Source organism: Protomyctophum parallelum (genome assembly GCF_964188405.1).
Source record: "Protomyctophum parallelum genome assembly, chromosome: 10".
NCBI classification, from domain to species: domain Eukaryota; kingdom Metazoa; phylum Chordata; class Actinopteri; order Myctophiformes; family Myctophidae; genus Protomyctophum; species Protomyctophum parallelum.
In genome coordinates, this window is record NC_139704.1 from 18,763,042 (window position 1) to 18,782,630 (window position 19,589).

Consider the following 19,589-nt stretch of genomic DNA (forward strand, 5'->3'; position numbering starts at 1 on the left):
CTGCGTTCGCTTCCCGCGTTTGCGCGTCTTACTTGTGTACTAAGCAGGTTAGTATCACTTTTCAGTCGCCTGTGTCACAGTTCTCCATATTAATCTTCAGGTCATTCTTAATTTCATCCTCCAGGCGACATACATCTTCCATCGTCAGGTCGATCCAATGGTCAATCCAGCAAAACAGCTGTCTATGGAAGAGGGTAATTATGCGCTTTTCTTGCGCCTGTATATATTCCTCCGTCTTACTCTGGAAACCACAAAACTTGAACAGGACCTTGACTAGCTTATAGATACACATATGAGGACAATTCATGTCATTGAGTTCATTCTTCCAGTCAGGTCCGAGGGGCCCTCTTCCTGTCTTCTCTGATTCGAATATGGCGGGATCCGCTTCAGGGTCGTAGTCTGCTCTCGGTAATTGACTTCTGTCAGCAATGTTGATGTGAACAACTTCAACTTTCCTCCATTCCTCTTCGTCTAATCCGTGGACATTGTCCTCCTCTCCCATGTCAGGCTTGTGCCGTGTCTCAGTCATGATGAAAAAATTGTCCTTCATGTACTCATTTGTAATAATGGTCCGGCAATTAGGGTACGCATTCCAGGCCTCCTCGTGGAAAAGGGTTGATTTAGGACAAAACCAAGTAAAACCTTTTGGCAAGTTGTTATGGCGATATATCTTGTGTGTGTACTGTCTGCTCTCCCCATCTTTACAATTCATGTGGTAGATCTTGTGTGTGTACTGTCCTGACTCGCCATCTTTTTCATAGGGCTCGTTGACCAACACTTCCACGCCTTGTCCTGCGCCTGTCTCTTGCTTACTTGCCTCTGCGGTCGTGTATAGCTGGCCCACCCGGTACTCCTCTACCGAAATGGGTAAGACGATTCGAAATTCCCTAACGAGCATGTTGACTTGTGGAATGGTGGTATGCAGAACAGTGTAAATACAACACCTCTTCAACTTGACAGCCGTTGAGGCAAGAAAACTATAGTTCTACAGAATATCTAGCTACGCGTCTAATGGTATCATCACCCTCCAACACCTTATAGGCTGACCAAGCTCTGATCTAACATCACACACAACACAAACCATTGTCTAACAATGCCAATTTTTGCAGGGGTGTCCTGAATTTGAAATGGTATGTCCTCCAAACAGAGATGCCTGTGTGTTGTGTTGACCGGCCCCTACCACCGGTTTGGTTGTTGTACTAGCAGTAACTATGTACTGTAGTATGGCTAAAATGGACAATGATAAGATTGTTGAGGGGCGCTAGCTAGCCCCTCCTATGCCCAGCTTTGTGCATCTGTGTGTACCCCATAGTGATGATTAGATTGGCTGAGCACTGCATGTGATGTATGATGATGTATGATCATAAGAATGCCCCTCACGTCACACAAGTGTGATTTATTTTTGAGGGGTGCTAAATTGCTAACCCCTCTTATGTTTACATATATATATATAGCTCATGGCCCACCAAAGAGGGTCCATTTGGTTACTGAACTGAAAATATTATAAGTCATTACTTGCGCAAGCAGAGCGTGCAAGTCATGTTTTTTTGGCATTGGTGTCAGATTACGTATTGTATACATAGGGGCATTACCTTTAATCCACCCGACACTGAAACATATCATTATTAAGTCACCATCAAGAGCCAGTTATACCATGACATCATACGCAGGTAACGACCCAAGTAACCACAGTATACTGCTAATCAATTAACAAATTACATATACATATACCGTATATTACCAAATAGTAATAGAGGACTGGCATCATAGACTGGCCACATGAAGCCACACCATTAATTGGACCCAGTCTGGTTTAACCCAGAATTGAACTTTATGAATGCCAGTTAAATAAATGGCAACCGAAGAAAAGATTATATTCTCCATTGAACAGAATACAATTACAATGTTTCTAATAAGCAATTGGCATTGAAGAGCAAAAGTTTTAACATTTGGACACTAAGGTAATGTCTACTGAAAATGGGGCTTTAAATATTTTAAAACGCTCAAAATATATGTGTAAAAATTTGTGGAGGTATTCTACTATATATATTCTCTGTACTCTGATATATCAGCTTGAGAGTGATTCTAGCTCTGCCCCTGGTCAGGTGAAAATGAGCAGCTATCTATGTTCCTTGGGTTCTAGGTTCCACGTTTACAACCCTAACCTCAAGGTAAGCGGGGACCATAGAACCCAGGGAACATAGGGGATGACACCACTTTGAGTATAGGTGAGACACGTGGTTGTCTATACCTTCCGTAGTCCAAACCGTAGGGGTTGTTACAGTCTAAACCAACCTCACTGACTTAACAGCTTAAACCTTCTATATTCTTAGTCAAACGGACCTGAGTTACAACTGTACTAATTTTGGATGAATAGGCATAAATTATCACTCACATCCATTGGCATCAGAAATGAGGAAATGGAATGGAAAGGGAGACAGGAACCGGTGGGAGAAACAGATCTTGATAAGAAAGTGGGGATGGATCGGTCACACCCTGAGGAAACCGGCAGCTAGTACTACATGCCAGGCAGCCCCTGACTTGGAGCCCCCAGGCAGGCCCTGACTTGGAACCCCCAGGCAGGCCCTGACTTGGAACCCCCAGGCAGGCCCTGACTTGGAACCCCCAGGCAGGCCCTGACTTGGAGCCCCCAGGCAGGCCCTGACTTGGAGCCCCCAGGCAGGCCCTGACTTGGAACCCCCAGGCAGGCCCTGACTTGGAACCCCCAGGCAGGTGAAGCGAAGATAGGGCGGCCTAAAGAACACCTTGAGGCGAGACACTGAGGTGGAGCTGAAGAGACGGGGAACCAGCTGGAGAGAGGCAGAAAAGACAGCCCAAAGCTGTGTTGGATGGAGATGAGTCACCATCCATTGGCTGTTCAACTAATCTGTGATGGCTTGAAGGTAAATGAGGGCAGTGCCTAATACCTTGCCATTAATAACATAACATAATACAGGTTCCAGTTGGGGGATGCCAGGCGGATTCATGCATGCAGAGAAGCAACAGTACAGGAGAGCATAGCATTTAGAAAGAGAACGTTTCCACCATTGTAAGTAATAGCTGAAAACCTTATAAGATATGGCACCACCAGTTGGCAGTCGCTCGTTCTAAATTGGTACTGCACTACTGCACAACAACAGGTACTTTAATTGTAACTAACTACCATACTAAAAAAGACAATTCAAACTTAACCGCAAAAAAACGTAAAAAAAACATTGCCAATCATCATATTAAAGTTACAAATGCAGTACCGGTTTGTCAGCAGGTGCTATGACGTCAGTACCCATGTCAGAGTACCCGGAGGCCAGTTTATGATGTCATCAGTCACGTTTGACACCAACTAGGGAGATTTCGGGATCTCCGTATAGACACACACATCTCCAGATACCGGTATTTAGAGAGAATATAGTAATAGCATAACAGTAATGGCTGTTGTTGGCCTGGTTGGCAATACTTCTGAGGCTGGGTTTGCTCAGAAGCCAAACCCAGCCTCATTCGTTCATCTCATACTGTAAAGCTTAAACTGGAGCTAATTTCAAGTGTATCAGAATTGAGTATGGATTTGCTCGTGTTCAGTGCATATTGACTGGGTAGATCTGGTATTGGTATATGGTGATCCAGATGTGCTGGGTTGATGTATCAGGACACACAGCTCATCTCACCAGAGCCACATGCATTAGTGTATGTCGTGTATGTAGTGTACTAAGCAGGTTAGTATCACTTTTCAGTCGCCTGTGTCACAGTTCTCCATATTAATCTTCAGGTCATTCTTAATTTCATCCTCCAGGCGACATACATCTTCCATCGTCAGGTCGATCCAATGGTCAATCCAGCAAAACAGCTGTCTATGGAAGAGGGTAATTATGCGCTTTTCTTGCGCCTGTATATATTCCTCCGTCTTACTCTGGAAACCACAAAACTTGAACAGGACCTTGACTAGCTTATAGATACACATATGAGGACAATTCATGTCATTGAGTTCATTCTTCCAGTCAGGTCCGAGGGGCCCTCTTCCTGTCTTCTCCGATTCGAATATGGCGGGATCCGCTTCAGGGTCGTAGTCTGCTCTCGGTAATTGACTTCTGTCAGCAATGTTGATGTGAACAACTTCAACTTTCCTCCATTCCTCTTCGTCTAATCCGTGAACATTGTCCTCCTCTCCCATGTCAGGCTTGTGCCGTGTCTCAATCATGATGAAAAATTTGTCCTTCATGTACTCATTTGTAATAGTGGTCCGGCAATTAGGGTACGCATTCCAGGCCTCCTCGTGGAAAAGGGTTGATTTAGGACAAAACCAAGTAAAAACTTTTGGCAAGTTGTTATGGCGATATCTCTTGTGTGTGTACTGTCCGCTCTCCCCATCTTTAGTATAGGACTCATTAGACAACACTTCCACCTCCACCTGTCTGTCTCCCATCTTACTAGCCGATGCAGTCGAGTAGCGATGGCCCACCTGGAATTCTGACATTGAAACAGGGAGGATGATTCGATATTCTTTAATGATCATGCTGACTGTTTACAGTCTAAACAACATGCAGAACAGTATACGCCCAACTTTCTTTCAAGTTGACAGTCATTAACGGAAAGTGTTCAGGATAGTTGCCTCGAACTGTAGGTCTTGCTCTCTGTCTAGAGGCATCTGCAGCATATATATTTGACTGGGTTCTATGCTGACGTCACACAAACAGTTACCTAATAACGCCATGGACATTGTATGCCCACGGCTAGTAATACACTAGTGATATATACTGTGATATTGGCCACATGTTATGACGACACCAGCAGCCACGCAAAGTCAGCAAAACGTAATGAAGGAGGTTCTCTTCAATGCGGTGCATTTTATTGCAACTGTAGGTCGCAGATTACTATGAAAACATGAAAAACCTGCCCGTCCGTCCGTCCGTCAGGTCTCCCTACACTCAAGACACATTCCATATTCCACATGTTGATCTGACCTCATCAAACCCTGTACACTCAAGACACACTCCATATATGGCCAGACCTCATCAAAACCTGTACACTCAAGACACTGCCTCTGCTGCGACACTTAGATCTCCATATATGGAGCTGACCTGTTCTGACATTCCATGTTGATCTGACCTTATCAAACCCTGTACACTCAAGACACACTATATGGACAGTACAGAATTCATTCCATATGTTGATCTGACCCCCCATGCCAAAGCGCCAGCCCAGCAGTCTTCCATCACCCAGGCGGATGCGTGCAAGCAACCTCGCCCTTTAGGGCAATTTCACTTCTTGCCCTCAGGGCGTCTTACTTGTTTATTGAGTGGTAGCCTAACTGCTAAAACATTAAATATGGCTTACATGTTGTGGCCAGAAACCTCTTATCTCCATATTCATATTCATATATATATTTTTTGAAAATTATTGCTCTACTTGCTACGGCATCACAAAAGTATCAAAAGTAGCAGATGTGCTGCTTTGCATTTATCTCTTTATGCAGTCATACAAATCTTATAATAATACACTTGACTTGAGGGACTGAATCTGCTTACTCCACTGCACTGCTGATTGACTGTGTAGGCTATAATATAATATACACGTTGGAATTATGAAAGAACTGTTTATTTATGACAAAAATCACTGCATAAATCAACAGGAAACAAGTGATGAGTTAACTGGTTAAACATCATTTATATTACACTTTTCCCCCAAGCCATCGTTTTACAGCAATACTTATACCGCTTGCGTCTTTGACTTGATCCAGTCCAGGAAGTGGGTGACCTTTGCATAGACGCCTGGTTTATTCTCTACAGCACATTTGTCTCCCCAGCTCACAAGACCATAAAGGAAATGGGTATTATTCCTCTCACATGTCAGCGGGCCTCCAGAGTCACCCTGGAACATGAAATTAACATCCTTTATAAATGTGAATAACATAAAATACTAGATAACATACAATAGGGCCTATTGTATGTTATCTAGTATTTTATGTTATATGTCAGCTCAATGCAATACTTTGTTTTCAAGCGTGTTGCTGCGCACAAATGTCAGTAGATTACAAATGAAATACAAAAAAACTCTACCTATTTCATTTCTCCCCTTTCCCATTCCAAGTGCATTTGTCTTAAATATAATGCCAGCGCCGCTATTACAAAGCCATTTTGAGCAATGGTATTATGTTTTTGGTGGGTAGATCATGTTCAGCTGGTCATTTTGAAAGTAGCTCTCAAGTCAAAAAAGTGTGGGCACCCCTGAATAGGCCTACTCATGGTGTCGTCCACAGTAACAATCTTTGTATTGTTTTGTGCTTTTGTTTGAAATGTACCCATTCTGCATAGTGTGAAATAAAAATGTCAATCAATTTCAAACAAAAGGGGAGCGCATATTTCCGGCAGGGTGGGTGGGCTTCCCAGGGCTGTGTAGGGCATGGGTTGCAAACAAGGCATTACATAGGACCACAGGAAATATATAGTAGGCCTATGTTTACAACATACGGTGTAACGATACGATACACCCCTGTATTTTATTTATTTTTATTATGGGAGCCACACCCTTTCAGTTAAACCATTTTGAAATTGAACATTAGCAGAGGTGTAGAATACTGTCCCTATTATACAAAATGTTTCACGGAACAATATACATGCATACAGTATATTTTGTTTGTTTGTTTGTTTGTTTTATCACCAGAGTACTGATCAGAGATCACTATGTACTCGGCAGACAAAGGACCACACATTCCCTGAAGAAGACCTTAAATGTCGATACGTTGGTTTCTTTTTAATCCATTTCCTGCAGCATCGCACACACATACACACACACACACACACACACACACACACACACACACACACACACACACACACACACACACACACACACACACGGATTCCTCCATACTGACCTGGCATGAGTCTATCCCTCCTTGCAGGTAGCCGGCACAGAACATGCTGCCGTCAATGACGTTCCCATAGACCGTCTTGTCAGAGCACTTCTGCTGGTCAATGAGCAGCACCTGGGCATCCATTAGGTACCGCGAACCATATTGAGCTATACCGCCACCAGGAATGAAATGAAAAAGAAGGTATACTGTAACCAATCACTTAAACTCTCTATTCAGTGGTTCCCAAACATTTTAGCTCAAGACCCCCCCCCCCCCCCCCCCCATTGACATTTTCCCAGGAACCAAACTAGTGAAATTAGCAGATCTACAAATTCACAAGAGCTTGTAGATCGGCTATTTTCACTACTTCTATTAGAAAAATTAAGTTTTTTTGGGAATGTTTTTCAGGGGCGCTAGCCCCAGCTTTTGTGTGTGTGTACTCTATAGCGATGATTTGATTGGCTGAGCAATGTGTGCACCCCCCATAGCGATGATTTGATTGGCTGAGCACGGAATTGAGGATACAAAGTGAGGACAGAAAATTGAGTGAGGGGCGCTCTTATCATCGTACATCATCATGACGTAAATTCTCCATTCATTTTCAATGGGAATTTATGCTTGTGTAAGATAAAAATCTACACTATAGCTGAATATAGGAGCGGCTAGCGCCCCTCAAAAAGTGAGGACAGAAAAGTGAGGACGACAATTGTGATTGGCCGGAATGTGATTTTTTTTTTAAAGAGTTTTGAAATAGCCTAATAATAATGTTCTTACAATACTGTTCTTACAATACTCCGTAGCACCCAATCCTAATAATAATGTTCTTACAATCCTCCGTAGCACCCCATCCAGCAATGGAGCACTCTGATCCATCAGGAAATGGAGCATCAGGCAGACAAGCCGCCTTCACAAACTGGGTCTCGTTGGCACAGATGCCGTTTGCACCTTTCAGCTTCAACAAAGCTAAAACAGATAAGAGGACATTTATGACCATATGTGCATGACGATAAACGTAGCGATTTTGGGTTAAGAGTTGAGCTACCGTACATTGATCACCTATATCAGTGGTTTTCAACCAGTGGTCTGGGAACCACCAATTGATTGAGGGGTTTCCAGGTGGCCCCCAGCTAACACTTGAGAGTGTAAAATTATTGTTCTGCATTACTTAATTTTAATTTTTGCGGCCTTGTTTCCATTCAGGTCCTATACACTCACACATGACATGAATAATAAGTTAACACAGTAATAGTAAGTGATATAACAATAATAATTTAAAGCAACATATACATTTCCTCTAAACATGAAATATACAGTATGCACAGGTTGGGGACGAAGGTTTAATCAGAAGGGGGTTATTCGCACAAAGAGGCTGGGGCGATCACCTCCTCTCCCTTTGACCTGCTGACAGGTGAATTTTTAGGCCTGTCTTGAAGGAAGCCAGTGATTTGTTCGTTTTGAGCGATGGGGGGGAGGGCATTCCACACCTGGGTAGCAGTGCTTTGAAAGGTGAATTTGCTCATATTTGTTTTATAAATGGGTGGCACCAGATCGTTGTTCACGCTCCCTCTAGTTTTATAGCTGTGGGTGTTGCTCACTTTTTTAAAGTAATTAGACAAGTAAGTGGGTACTGAGGGCATGGAGGGTAAAGTTGCATTTACAATTTTGAAAGTCAGGCCCATCTTCAATTGCTTGACTCTGTCTTCCACCCTGAGCCAGCCTATGCTGTCAAAATGCTCCGCATATAGGTGGGTCATGGGCCCTAGGTGGAGAAGAAGACGGATTAGTTTGTTTTGAGAAGTTTGAAGCTTGGTTTTATGTGCCATTGAGGTGTTAGGGAACCAGGACGTACAAGCATAGTCAAAGATGGGCAGTATGAGGGCTCCAGCTAAGGTCCTGAGGGCCCTTTTGTTAATGAAGGAGGATATTCTGCCTAAGAATCTTGTCCTTTGATTAATTATTTTGATCACCCTTGATGCCATGCTATCTCCTGTCAGTTTATTGTCAAGGATACATCCTAGATATGTGATCTCTACTTTGCTAGAGATGACTATGTCATCGACACGGACCTTAAAATCATCTCCATTTATCTTACTCAGGGAATGGTTGGACCCAAAAAGGATGGATTCGGTTTTCCCGAGGTGCAATGAGAGCTTGTTATCGGTAAGCCAGGTTCGGATTTTTGTGAGTTCTGTACTAAGAGCCTCCTCAACCTGCACTTTGTTTTCTCCCGAAATCAGGAGTGCTGAGTCATCGGCAAACAAAAACAACTTACAATTACATGCAGCGCTCATGTCGTTAATATATAGTAGGAAGAGTAATGGCCCTAATATGCTTCCTTGGGGAACCCCACAGTTCACTGGGAGGGGGGAGGACATGGTTCCAATAATGTCAACCATTTGTTCTCTACCTTCCAGGTAGGACCTCATCCAACATAGTGAAGTACTATCAAAACCAGTCGCCTTCAGCTTGTCCAGTAGGATTGAATGATTGACAGTATCAAATGCCTTTTGAAGGTCCAGCATGACCATCCCACAGTATTTCCCCGCGTCTACCTCGCGTTTGATGTAGTCATTTAGATATAATAGGCATGTGTCAGTGGAGTGTGATGTTCTGAAACCGGATTGGAATTCGAACAGCAGATTGCGTTCGCTTAAATATCTGCTAATTTGTTCATAAATTATTCTCTCTATGATTTTGGACATAGAACACAAGATAGAGACAGGGCAGTAGTTTCCTGTGTCTAATTTACTTCCCTTTTTGTACAGGGGGATTACTCGTGCCATTTTAAGTTCCTGGGGAACGTGGCTTTGACTGATGGATAGGTTTGAGATGTGGGTTATTATAGGGGCTATAGAGACAGCAGCGTCCCTGAGGAATCTGGTTGGTAAGTTGTCATGACCAGTGGCCTTGTTTGGCTGAAGGGCGTTTAGTTTTTTTAGCACCTCTTCATTAGTTACTGATTTGAATGAGAATGAGTCGTTTATAGCGCCTAGTTTTGCGTAATGTGCTTTAATGTGATCAGAACCGTACAGGCCAGAATGCGGGGGGAGTTTATTTACTAATTGTGTGGCAATATTGGTGAAGAAATTATTGAAACAGTTTGCTACTAATAATTTGTCAGTGATAATGGCACCGCTTGATATGATACAGAAATTAGAAGATTTCGTTTGAAGTTTGTTGCTGCAACCTAGTTTATTTAGAGCCTCCCATAATTTGTCTGGGTGTTGTTTGTTTGATTCAAAATTATCATTAATGTAGTCTTTTTTGGCGTTTGTGATTAGTCTCTTTACTATATTTCTTTGTCTTTTGAATTTGTCATGAATTTGGACATTTTTATTTTTGTTATATTCTGAATAGTATTTGTTTCTCAGTTTGATGGCATGTAATATTTCACCACTCATCCATGGCTCTGTACGGGCCCTGATTCTCACCATTTTTGTGGGAGCAATGTTATCCAGGATAGCCAAAAACGATATTTTGTGACCAGTCTATTTCTTCTAAAGCTGCTGTGAGAGCATCATTTGAGTATTGTTTCATGGATCTTTTTTTAACGGTGGTATGACAGTGAACTGCTGATTTGTGAATTTTACGTGTGCAAATGATAATGTTATGGTCACTCAGACTGCTTTTGATTACCCCACTTAGAGAGATTTTGGCCGGGTCGGATGTCAATATCAGGTCGATTGTGGAGTGAGAGGCTGGCCTAGTAACGTGCTTTATCAGTTGAGTGAGGTTATGTAAATTACAAAATCTGGAGAATGATTTGAAAATGTTGGTGTCTTTCCGGTACATGTGGGTATTATAATCGCCTAAAATAATTGTCTCTAAATTTCCTATTTCTGTTAAGTCCTCTTCAATATGGTCGTAAAATTGGTTTTGGTCTGGGGGTCTGTATATTGTACCTATTATTAAGGGTTTTGTTTTAGGAAAAATGATCTTCACCCAGATGGATTCTGTATTTTTTCCTAATTCAGAGAGTACATTATAATTAATATTGTTTCTTATGTATATACACACTCCCCCCCCCCCTGAACGGTCTCTGTCCTTTCTGATAATATTATAACCTAACATTTCAATTTCGGAATCGTTTACTGAGTCATCTAGTTTGGTCTCTAAAAAGGAGAGAATGTCCACTTTTCCCATTCCAAATATGGCTCTGATCTCCGAGATCTTTGATGGGCATTTTAAACTGTTTATATTCTGATGCATAATGTGAAGGCCTCTATTGGAAAATAATTTATCCAGTTCATCTGTGGAAAATGGTCCTTTGCTGCCCTGTGGTGTTTCAGAGGGGGCGGTGTGGGGTGAGGAAGGAGGAGGAGGAGGGGGGGGGGGGGGGGGGGAACTGTCACTGGGGCAGGTGTGATAAACGGTGTAATGCCGGTTGGTAATGCCAGTGATGATGATGATGACGATGATGATGATGATGACGACGACGACGACGACGATGATGACGACGACGCTGATGATGGTGGTCCCAGTCCGTTAGTGATGGTCAGGGCGGAACTAACGGAACTACCGGTTTGGGGGGAACGTCAATAGCGGGACACCACCGGACTGATCAACACAGTATCGATCGGTGGTGGTGGAGGAGCGATGCGTACATTGTCCGTACCATCAATACAGCATAGAATTGTGGACAAAATCCTATCCAAGGATAACAACATATTCCAAGTCTTGGGTCTGAGAGGCTACATCTCATCAAATGGTGGTCCATGGCTCAAATGCAGGATAAATAATGGGCCTTGATATGAAAAGAGTTGATAACCACTAACCTATGTCATTGTAAACGGCTGCAGACGTCTCTCTGTAGTTCTCATGAACTATGGCCTGCTCCACGACCAATGTTTGCTCTGTGGGCTCTTGCAAATCCAGTGACAGACTTCCTGCCATCACCTCCAATTCATTCTTTGGATCACTGTTCAAAATAAAGTGGCAGAATATAAATGATTGCATTCACTCCAATAAGATCTTGGAGAAGGAGTACCTTTGCTTCAAATGGGTTACATTTTACTATTTAATGACATTACAACGTATTTATGAGCGGTGCCTAACCGCTCCAATGACGTGCCGTGTGTGTGTGTGTGTGTGTGTGCGTGCGTATGTGCGTGTGTGCGTGCGTGCGTGTGTGCGCGTGTGCATGCGTCTGTTTGAGTACAGACGCTGCAATACCGCTAGGTGACCTACCTTCTAGTGGCGCTGTTTTTGTGTCCTTTGAAACTATCGGTGTGGGGTGCAGGTGCATGATGGGAATCCGAGTTTTTTGTGTAACACCAATTTTCTTTTTGTGTTAGACCCATAGGTCGAAAATTCTAGTAAGTCAACAACTGCACACTCCAAAGGCACCGCTCGACACTTCACGTTAAGGTGTGATTTTTTTTAAGTAGCCTAATAATTGCTTACATGCAGTGGGCAGCCGTCAGTACCCAGCAGCTCTTGATGAGGACTCCTCCACACAGATGTCTATAGGGAAGGCTAGTCCCCTTCAGCCTTGCTTGCAGGGACACTTGCCAAGGCAGAGCCCCAGGATTCACTTTCAGACCTCCATATATACGTGTGAGGGGCTTCCTAGGCTCGGGTTTCCCACAGGTGGTGAACTGCTCCAGTTTGGATGGGGTCTCGGTTGTTCTGGCCTGAGGATCGGTTGGTTTGGGCTGCGGAACTGTTGGTTTAGGCTGGGGAACTGTTGGTTTAAGCTGGGGAACTGTTGGTTTAGGCTGGGGAACTGTTGGTTTAGGCTGGGGAACTGTTGGTTTAGGCTGGGGAACTGTTGGTTTAGGCTGGGGACCGGGAGGGGATACACTAGTTGGTACTTCATCTGAAAATACAAAGAAATCACACTTGTGTGGAAGTGAGGGGCGTTTCTATCATCATACATCACATTCCGTGCTCAGCCAATCAGTTGAGCACATTCCGTGCTCTCTCGCACTTGATAAAGGGGTGCCTGCTATAATAAAGTGACATGCTACTGAAAACTGAATATGATATTTCAGGGAGTTGTCTGAAGAGTTATGCAGGATATGTTGCAGGATATGTACTTTGTCGCATATGGGTCACTCTCTCTCTCTCTCTCTCTCTCTCAATCTGACCTGTGGGCTCGGGGCACTCGGTTACATCACAGTAGTCCCACCACAGCTTGCGACCTCTTCTGAAGAAACACCAGGGCATTGCGTCTCCATCTGGGTTTCTGGATCACAGAAACATGAGCAGCAATTTTTTTTAAATTTATAACCATGTGAGGTCATGTTTCAGAATATGCAGCACCGAACTCTGATGCCAATATCGGACGCTGTTCCCAGGGTTCGTTCATCACCTATAAGAACTGTGTTTGAAAAATCACACCCGTGTGAAGTGAGGGGCGCTAATATATTAATGTCTAACTCATGTTGATTAGGTGATGTAATGGTGATGTAAAACAAAAAGTGCCAACACAAACAATAAAGAGACATAATGTCATAAATATGACATAATGAGGCACATCATGACGTAAATTTTCCCTTCATTGTGAATGGCATTTACAAAACAAACATTGAACTAAAGACCAACATTAAACCTGTGTATACAGGTAGGAGTCAAAAATAAACAAATCATCCCGACTAATGTTACTGCCAGCTCAGTGGCCTTGTGGTTAGAGTTTCCGCCTTGAGACCGGGAGGTCGGGGTTCAATCCCCGGCCAGGTCATACCAAAGACTCTGAAAAAACCCAGTGCCTCCCTGCTTGGCACTCAGCATCAAGGGTTGGATTGGGGGTAAGTTCCTGCGACATACTAGCGTCATGTCCAGGGGGACATGACGTACATGATGTACTTGTACATCAAGCTGCCTCACTCTACAGAAACAGGAGATAGGCTCCTGCCCTATGGGCCTCATGGCTCATATACAGTACTTACTTATGTTACTGCTACCGAATTAGTAGTATTTTTGCTGTATCAAATATGTGAGTGAGAGTGACTGACTGTCGTAAACGATACAGAGATACACCTCCCCGACAATATCGCAGAGACAGTTTGTTTATTTTTGGACCACAATTCTTATATGAGACGATTTTAAGTTGACCTAAGGTTATTCTCCATAGAGTAAAAACTTCCGCAAACCAGGGGATGAGCGAGTGACGTCAGGACTTCGGCTTGTTATTGTACAATGTGTCAAATCTGGTCCCAACATTTTTCCCCTAAAATAAATATGATAATAATAATAATAATAATGATAATTTCTACCTCTCTAAATATATGTTTGCAACTTTTTTGGTGTATAATGTATACATGCATCCATGTGCGTGAGTGCAATAAAAGCGGACCTGCAGAAGTTATGCGGGCCCAGTCCGTCGGCATCCTCATAGGAGCTGAAGGGGTTCGTTCCTGTCTCCAGGATGAAGTGAGAGTTCCAGTAGAGGCATTCATGGCCGTCGTCTGTCTCGCTGACGTTTCCGCGGTACGACTCGCCGTCCTCCACATAACAGTCCTTGGGCCCTGGTATAACAGTGTTGATTTTTACAGAAAATTTAGATTTTAGTTTTAGTCTCTTGAATAGTTTTGTTTTTGTTTTAGTCACATTTTAGACTAGTCACCCGGAATGTGTTAGTGTTAGTCTAGTTTTAGTTGACTAAATATCATACGATTATAGTCTACTAAAGCTACAGTTGATATAGTCGACTAAAATTTATTTTGGCGGGCCTTGATGCCGTCGTAATGGCAGATTTTACACTTGCTGAAAATAGCCACAAAATGTGGCTATTCTTATCATCATGAGCTTGTAGATCGACTATTTTCAGCATGCAACCAAGTGTAAAATGACTTGTCATTTACTTACACTGGATCTCTTGTCCACTAGTCCCTTCCTAACATTTTAGTCTAGTTTTTAATTGTTTGAAATTGTCAATATATTTAGTCATCATAGCTTTGTTTTCATTTAGTTTCCATTAGCTTTCGTTTGTGAAAAAGGGTAGTTGACGAACATTTTTCGTCATAGTATTAGTCCGCGAAATCAACACAGCCTGGTAAATATACACACCTCGGTCGGTACACAATTTGTGAGTCTACATACAATGGAATGAAGAGGATATATGTCACATGTAGTGATAGTATTTACCAACATGGCAGAAGCGGCCTTTATACCCTTCCGTGCACTCGCAGTCAAAGTCATTGTCGTTCTGCACGCATGTTCCACCGTTCTTGCAGGGATTGGGTTCACAGTACGAAACTTAAAACAAAGAAAGCTTTCTTGTTCATGATTGCAAGCAACATGTAAATGAACGTGACTGGTAATAGAAACACATCAACAGAAAATGGAGGGGTAACATTGTTTATTAAATCTACTATTACAGTAAATTTGACTACAGAGGCAACTAGAACTGCACTCTGTCGAGTGCATACTTGCTTGTTCCACACTAGTAGGCCATAAATGGCCAACTAGTGCGCAAGCAGAGCGCGCAAGTACTTTCGACCGCTACAAACTGTCAACCAATTATATATACATATACTCTATGTATATGTATATGTAATTTGTCCGTCCCAGCCAACCCGCCACTTTTTATGCGTATGCACCGTCCCAGCAAATTGTGCCGGATACGGCAGTGGTGCCAGATTACATACATGTATACACAGGAGCATTACCTTTGATCCTCCCAACACTAAAACATATCGTCATTACGTCACCATCGAAAACCAATTACACTCTGGCATTGGGTCCTTTAATCCACATATTTCTTACGTCATCATTGAGAGCTAGTTATACATAATTATACTATATATATATATGTAATTTGTAAGTTGATTAGCGGTATACTGTGGTTACTTTGCGCCAAAAAACGTCCCAGCCAACCCGCCACTTTTTATGCGTATGCAAATAAAACAGCAAATTGTGCCTGATTTGCTGGGACCAGATTACATACATGACCATATTTCTTACGTCATCATTGAGAGCTAGTCATACATATGCATATGTAATTTGTAAGTTGATTAGCGGTATACTGTGGTTACTTTGCGCCAAAAACCGTCCCAGCCAACCTGCCACTTTTGATGCGTATGCAAATAAAACAGCAAATTGTGCCTGATTTGCTGGGACCAGATTACATACATGACCATATTTCTTACGTCATCATTGAGAGCTAGTCATACATATGCATATGTAATTTGTAAGTTGATTAGCGGTATACTGTGGTTACTTTGCGCCAAAAACCGTCCCAGCCAACCCGCCACTTTTTATGCGTATGCAAATAAAACAGCAAATTGTGCCTGATTTGCTGGTACCAGATTACATACATGACCATATTTCTTACGTCATCATTGAGAGCTAGTCATACAGATACTATATATATGTAATTTGTAAGTTGATTAGCGGTATACTGTGGTTACTTTGCGCCTAAAACCGTCCCAGCCAACCCGCCACTTTGATGCGTATGCAAATAAAACAGCAAATTGTGCCTGATTTGCTGGGACCAGATTACATACATGACCATATTTCTTACGTCATCATTGAGAGCTAGTCATACATATGTATGTAATTTGTACGGATGCAGTGGTGCCAGATTACATACATGTATACACAGGAACATTACCTTTAATCCTCCCAACACTAAAACATATCGTCATTACGTCACAATCGAAGACCAATTACACTCTGGCATTGGGTCCTTTAATCCACATATTTCTTACGTCATCATTGAGAGCTAGTTATACATATACACACGTAACACACCATGTAGCTCTGGTCCCAGCAAATCAGGCACAATTTGCTATTTTATTTTACAAATTACATATATATACACGTATGACTAGCTCTCAATGATGATGTAAGACATATGGTCATGAATGTAATCTGGTCCCAGCAAATCAGGCACAATTTGCTGTTTTATTTGCATACGCATCAAAAGCTGGGACGGTGCATACGGACCGGGCGAAAATATTACTTGCGCGCTCTGCTTGCGCAAGTAATTAAAGCACACAGATCAATGAAGTCAACCCAAAGAGAGACAGTCCTACCTGTTCTGCAGTGTGGCGGTTGGAAGGGCTCCTTACACTTGCATTCATAGAAGGGGGCAGCCGAGGTCAGCACACACTCACCACGGCCACATCTGCCCCTCTTACAAGGTTTGCGGGCTGCGGTAATAATAATAATATTATTAATATGGTTATATATTATTATGGTTTCATGCAGTGATGGAAGAAGTAGTCTACTCCGATTTTGAGCTTGAGTAAAAGTACGTCCTGCATTCAAAATTTTACTTAGGGGCACTTCACCGATTTTTGCACGTTTTAATGAAGTTGAGGATCTAACAGGATTTAACATAATTTCCTCTACTGTGACATCACAGTAGACAACATCAGCACTTCATTAATTAATAGTGGAGTTCATAGCCCATTTCCTGTAATTCCAGTCAGACAGTCACCTTGTTAAGACTGTTAAATTTGTCAGGCTGTATGTACCAGCCAGGTAGGATGGGGTCAAACATCCGAAGGCTGTTGTGTTCTAATTATTGATAATCAAAATATGCGAAGTAACTACTGTAGCAACTAAAGCTATCAAATAACAGGATTAAGTATTAGTATTTTGTATTAAGTACAACAATGCCGCAGTGAAGTGCAGTAGGCCTACCTTGAAATTGTACTTGTATACAGTAGGCTACTTGAGTAAATATACTTACTATAGCCTACCAAGTAACTTACTGTGGCAGTACAGTAAAGGACTCAGATAATCATTTGGCAAACCTTTCTGACACTTCTTGCCCTTGAAGCCTTCGGGACAGTCACATTTGAATCTTCTCTTGCCCTTTTCCTCACATGTGCCATTATTGCGGCAAGGGTTCGGGTTGCATTGTCCTGGGATGTGTGCAAAGTAAATGCAGAGATACATAGGAAAACGAGAAGTTCACACAGTAGTCTACTTGCCAGCCCAGTATTCTCTAAAAACGGCCATAACTACTTGCCCAAATGTTCAGACCTCATCACATTTGTGATGACGGCTATGGAGATTTTCGCCCAACGAGTGTTTTTTGTGCAAACTAATGTTTGAAATGGATTCAGAATCATGAAAATCCCCTAGTTTGACACGTCACATGCTACTTAAAGTATGATGACATTTTGATTAGATTTTCTTCTTCTTTTTTGCATATTATGCAAATTTAGAAAAAATTGCTCAACATAAATTATGCAAGTGAGCATCCGGCAGTTTCTGAATGCCGGGGAGCCATATACTCAACATGTCTAACATAAAACTGTAGGGTACTCAAAATGCCGGGGTTCACATTCTGGCAAGTGGACTATACAGTGTAATGATCTGGGAACATTCATCTCTTAATTAGAAGATTGCATTCTCACCATCTGGCTCTTGAAGTTCAAAGATCCAGTCTCCTTTGTCATCGTCGTCGTCATCATCGTCATCACTTAGATCTATGATCTGATAGAAAAAGTCTAAAACATGAGTCATAACATTGTTAGATATAATTTATCCCATGTATTTTCTTTTATTCTTGACTCACTCTCTCTCCCTCTCTCTCTTTCCCAATAAGGGACATAATATTAACACATAGCCTACTGTACAGTAAAAGAGTAATAGAGTAAAGTGCTTACCGTCCATGATATCAGAAAGCCTTAAGTGTTTTCTCTCTGCAACATGAGTCTCATCCTCTACATGAAGCTTGTATTTCCGCTTAAGTTTCCTCAGCTGAGAGAATGATGAAGATTTCATCAGTGCCGATGACATCATAGTCATTGTAAAACAAATGCTCACTGCTCTGACTGTCCTTTTGACAATTCATGGAATGACAATATCACAAAATGAATGACAAATTCAGAGGTGTTTTATTCACGGAAAAGGTGGTTAATTATAACAGAAACAGTAAGTGGCTTAACCTATGTTTTGCGTACTGCCAAGCCTGACACCAAGCACTGGGGAGGAATAAAGGGATCAAAATACATACTTCAGCAGGTTTGATGAGCAGCGTTAAAATCAGGCACAAGAAGAGGACTTTAAGGTTCATGATGGCAGTGGATCAGAGGACATCCAGGAGTGAGACAATCTACTCCCAACATTTGTGTAAGTATACTAACCTTTGTACTGTATGTTCATGGCCCATACAAGTGACTGTATCCGTTTTGTTTAATGGACTTGGACAGTGGAGTTTGTCTAACTGTAATCAGTGCAGTGCACTATACAGTACATCCTACAGAGCAAACAATAATAATAAATGTATGCCAAACCATACAGTAGAGCTCCTCGCCTTCTTGAACATTTTTTTTTTTTTTAACTTTTTTACAAATTAAACTGCAAAAACAAATGGCTGATGCCAAGTGCCAATATTCACTTTCAACGCATACTGTATAAACACAGAGAGCATATTTGCAAAGAGTTCATTATTTGCTTGAATGTAGACTTTGTAACCCTTCGGATTCACATCCAGGCAGGTGCATCCAAGGCCAAAATTAACTGTGTGCACTGTTTTCAAGAGGATCTTTTAAAGCATAATTCTAATGGTACAAAATAAATACAATAGTTTTAAATATGACAACATGAATTTATCATAATCCTTACGGTATTAAAGTAACACCACAATATACTGTGTATATATATATTTTTTTATATCAAGAGAGAACTGTAATTCTATTACAAAGAGAGTGTAAAACCAACCTTGTCTACCGTTTCCTAGTATAACATCTGAAGTGCATTTATTTTCATACAAATGCATTTTTTATTTAGTAGGAGTACATTTTCACTTCAAAGATGAGAAATTTGACGTCTGCAACAT

The 19,589-nt window shown here is 42.0% G+C and overlaps 3 protein-coding genes across 3 annotated transcripts; all 3 read right to left on the reverse strand.

The window, feature by feature from the left end:
• Positions 1-61: 61 nt before the first annotated feature.
• Positions 62-898, reverse strand: LOC310865710 (phosphatidylinositol transfer protein beta isoform-like; the record flags this gene model as incomplete). Its single annotated transcript, XM_083774922.1, has 1 exon — positions 62-898. The coding sequence occupies one exon, from the start codon at positions 896-898 to the stop codon at positions 62-64; it is 837 nt and encodes a 278-aa protein (XP_083631048.1).
• A 2,826-nt stretch (positions 899-3,724) lies between these two features.
• On the reverse strand, positions 3,725-4,507 carry LOC310865712 (phosphatidylinositol transfer protein beta isoform-like; the record flags this gene model as incomplete). The annotated part of the gene is made up of 1 exon (XM_083774924.1): positions 3,725-4,507. One exon carries the CDS (start codon positions 4,505-4,507, stop codon positions 3,725-3,727), a length of 783 nt encoding a protein of 260 aa, XP_083631050.1.
• A 1,193-nt stretch (positions 4,508-5,700) lies between these two features.
• On the reverse strand, positions 5,701-18,824 carry LOC310865713 (hyaluronan-binding protein 2; the record flags this gene model as incomplete). Its single annotated transcript, XM_083774925.1, has 12 exons — positions 5,701-5,862; positions 6,869-7,014; positions 7,676-7,810; positions 11,623-11,765; positions 12,251-12,665; positions 12,937-13,034; positions 14,145-14,316; positions 14,936-15,046; positions 16,828-16,944; positions 17,554-17,664; positions 18,163-18,241; positions 18,765-18,824. The coding sequence occupies 12 exons, from the start codon at positions 18,822-18,824 to the stop codon at positions 5,701-5,703; spliced, it is 1,749 nt and encodes a 582-aa protein (XP_083631051.1).
• Between the last annotated feature and the right edge of the window lie 765 nt (positions 18,825-19,589).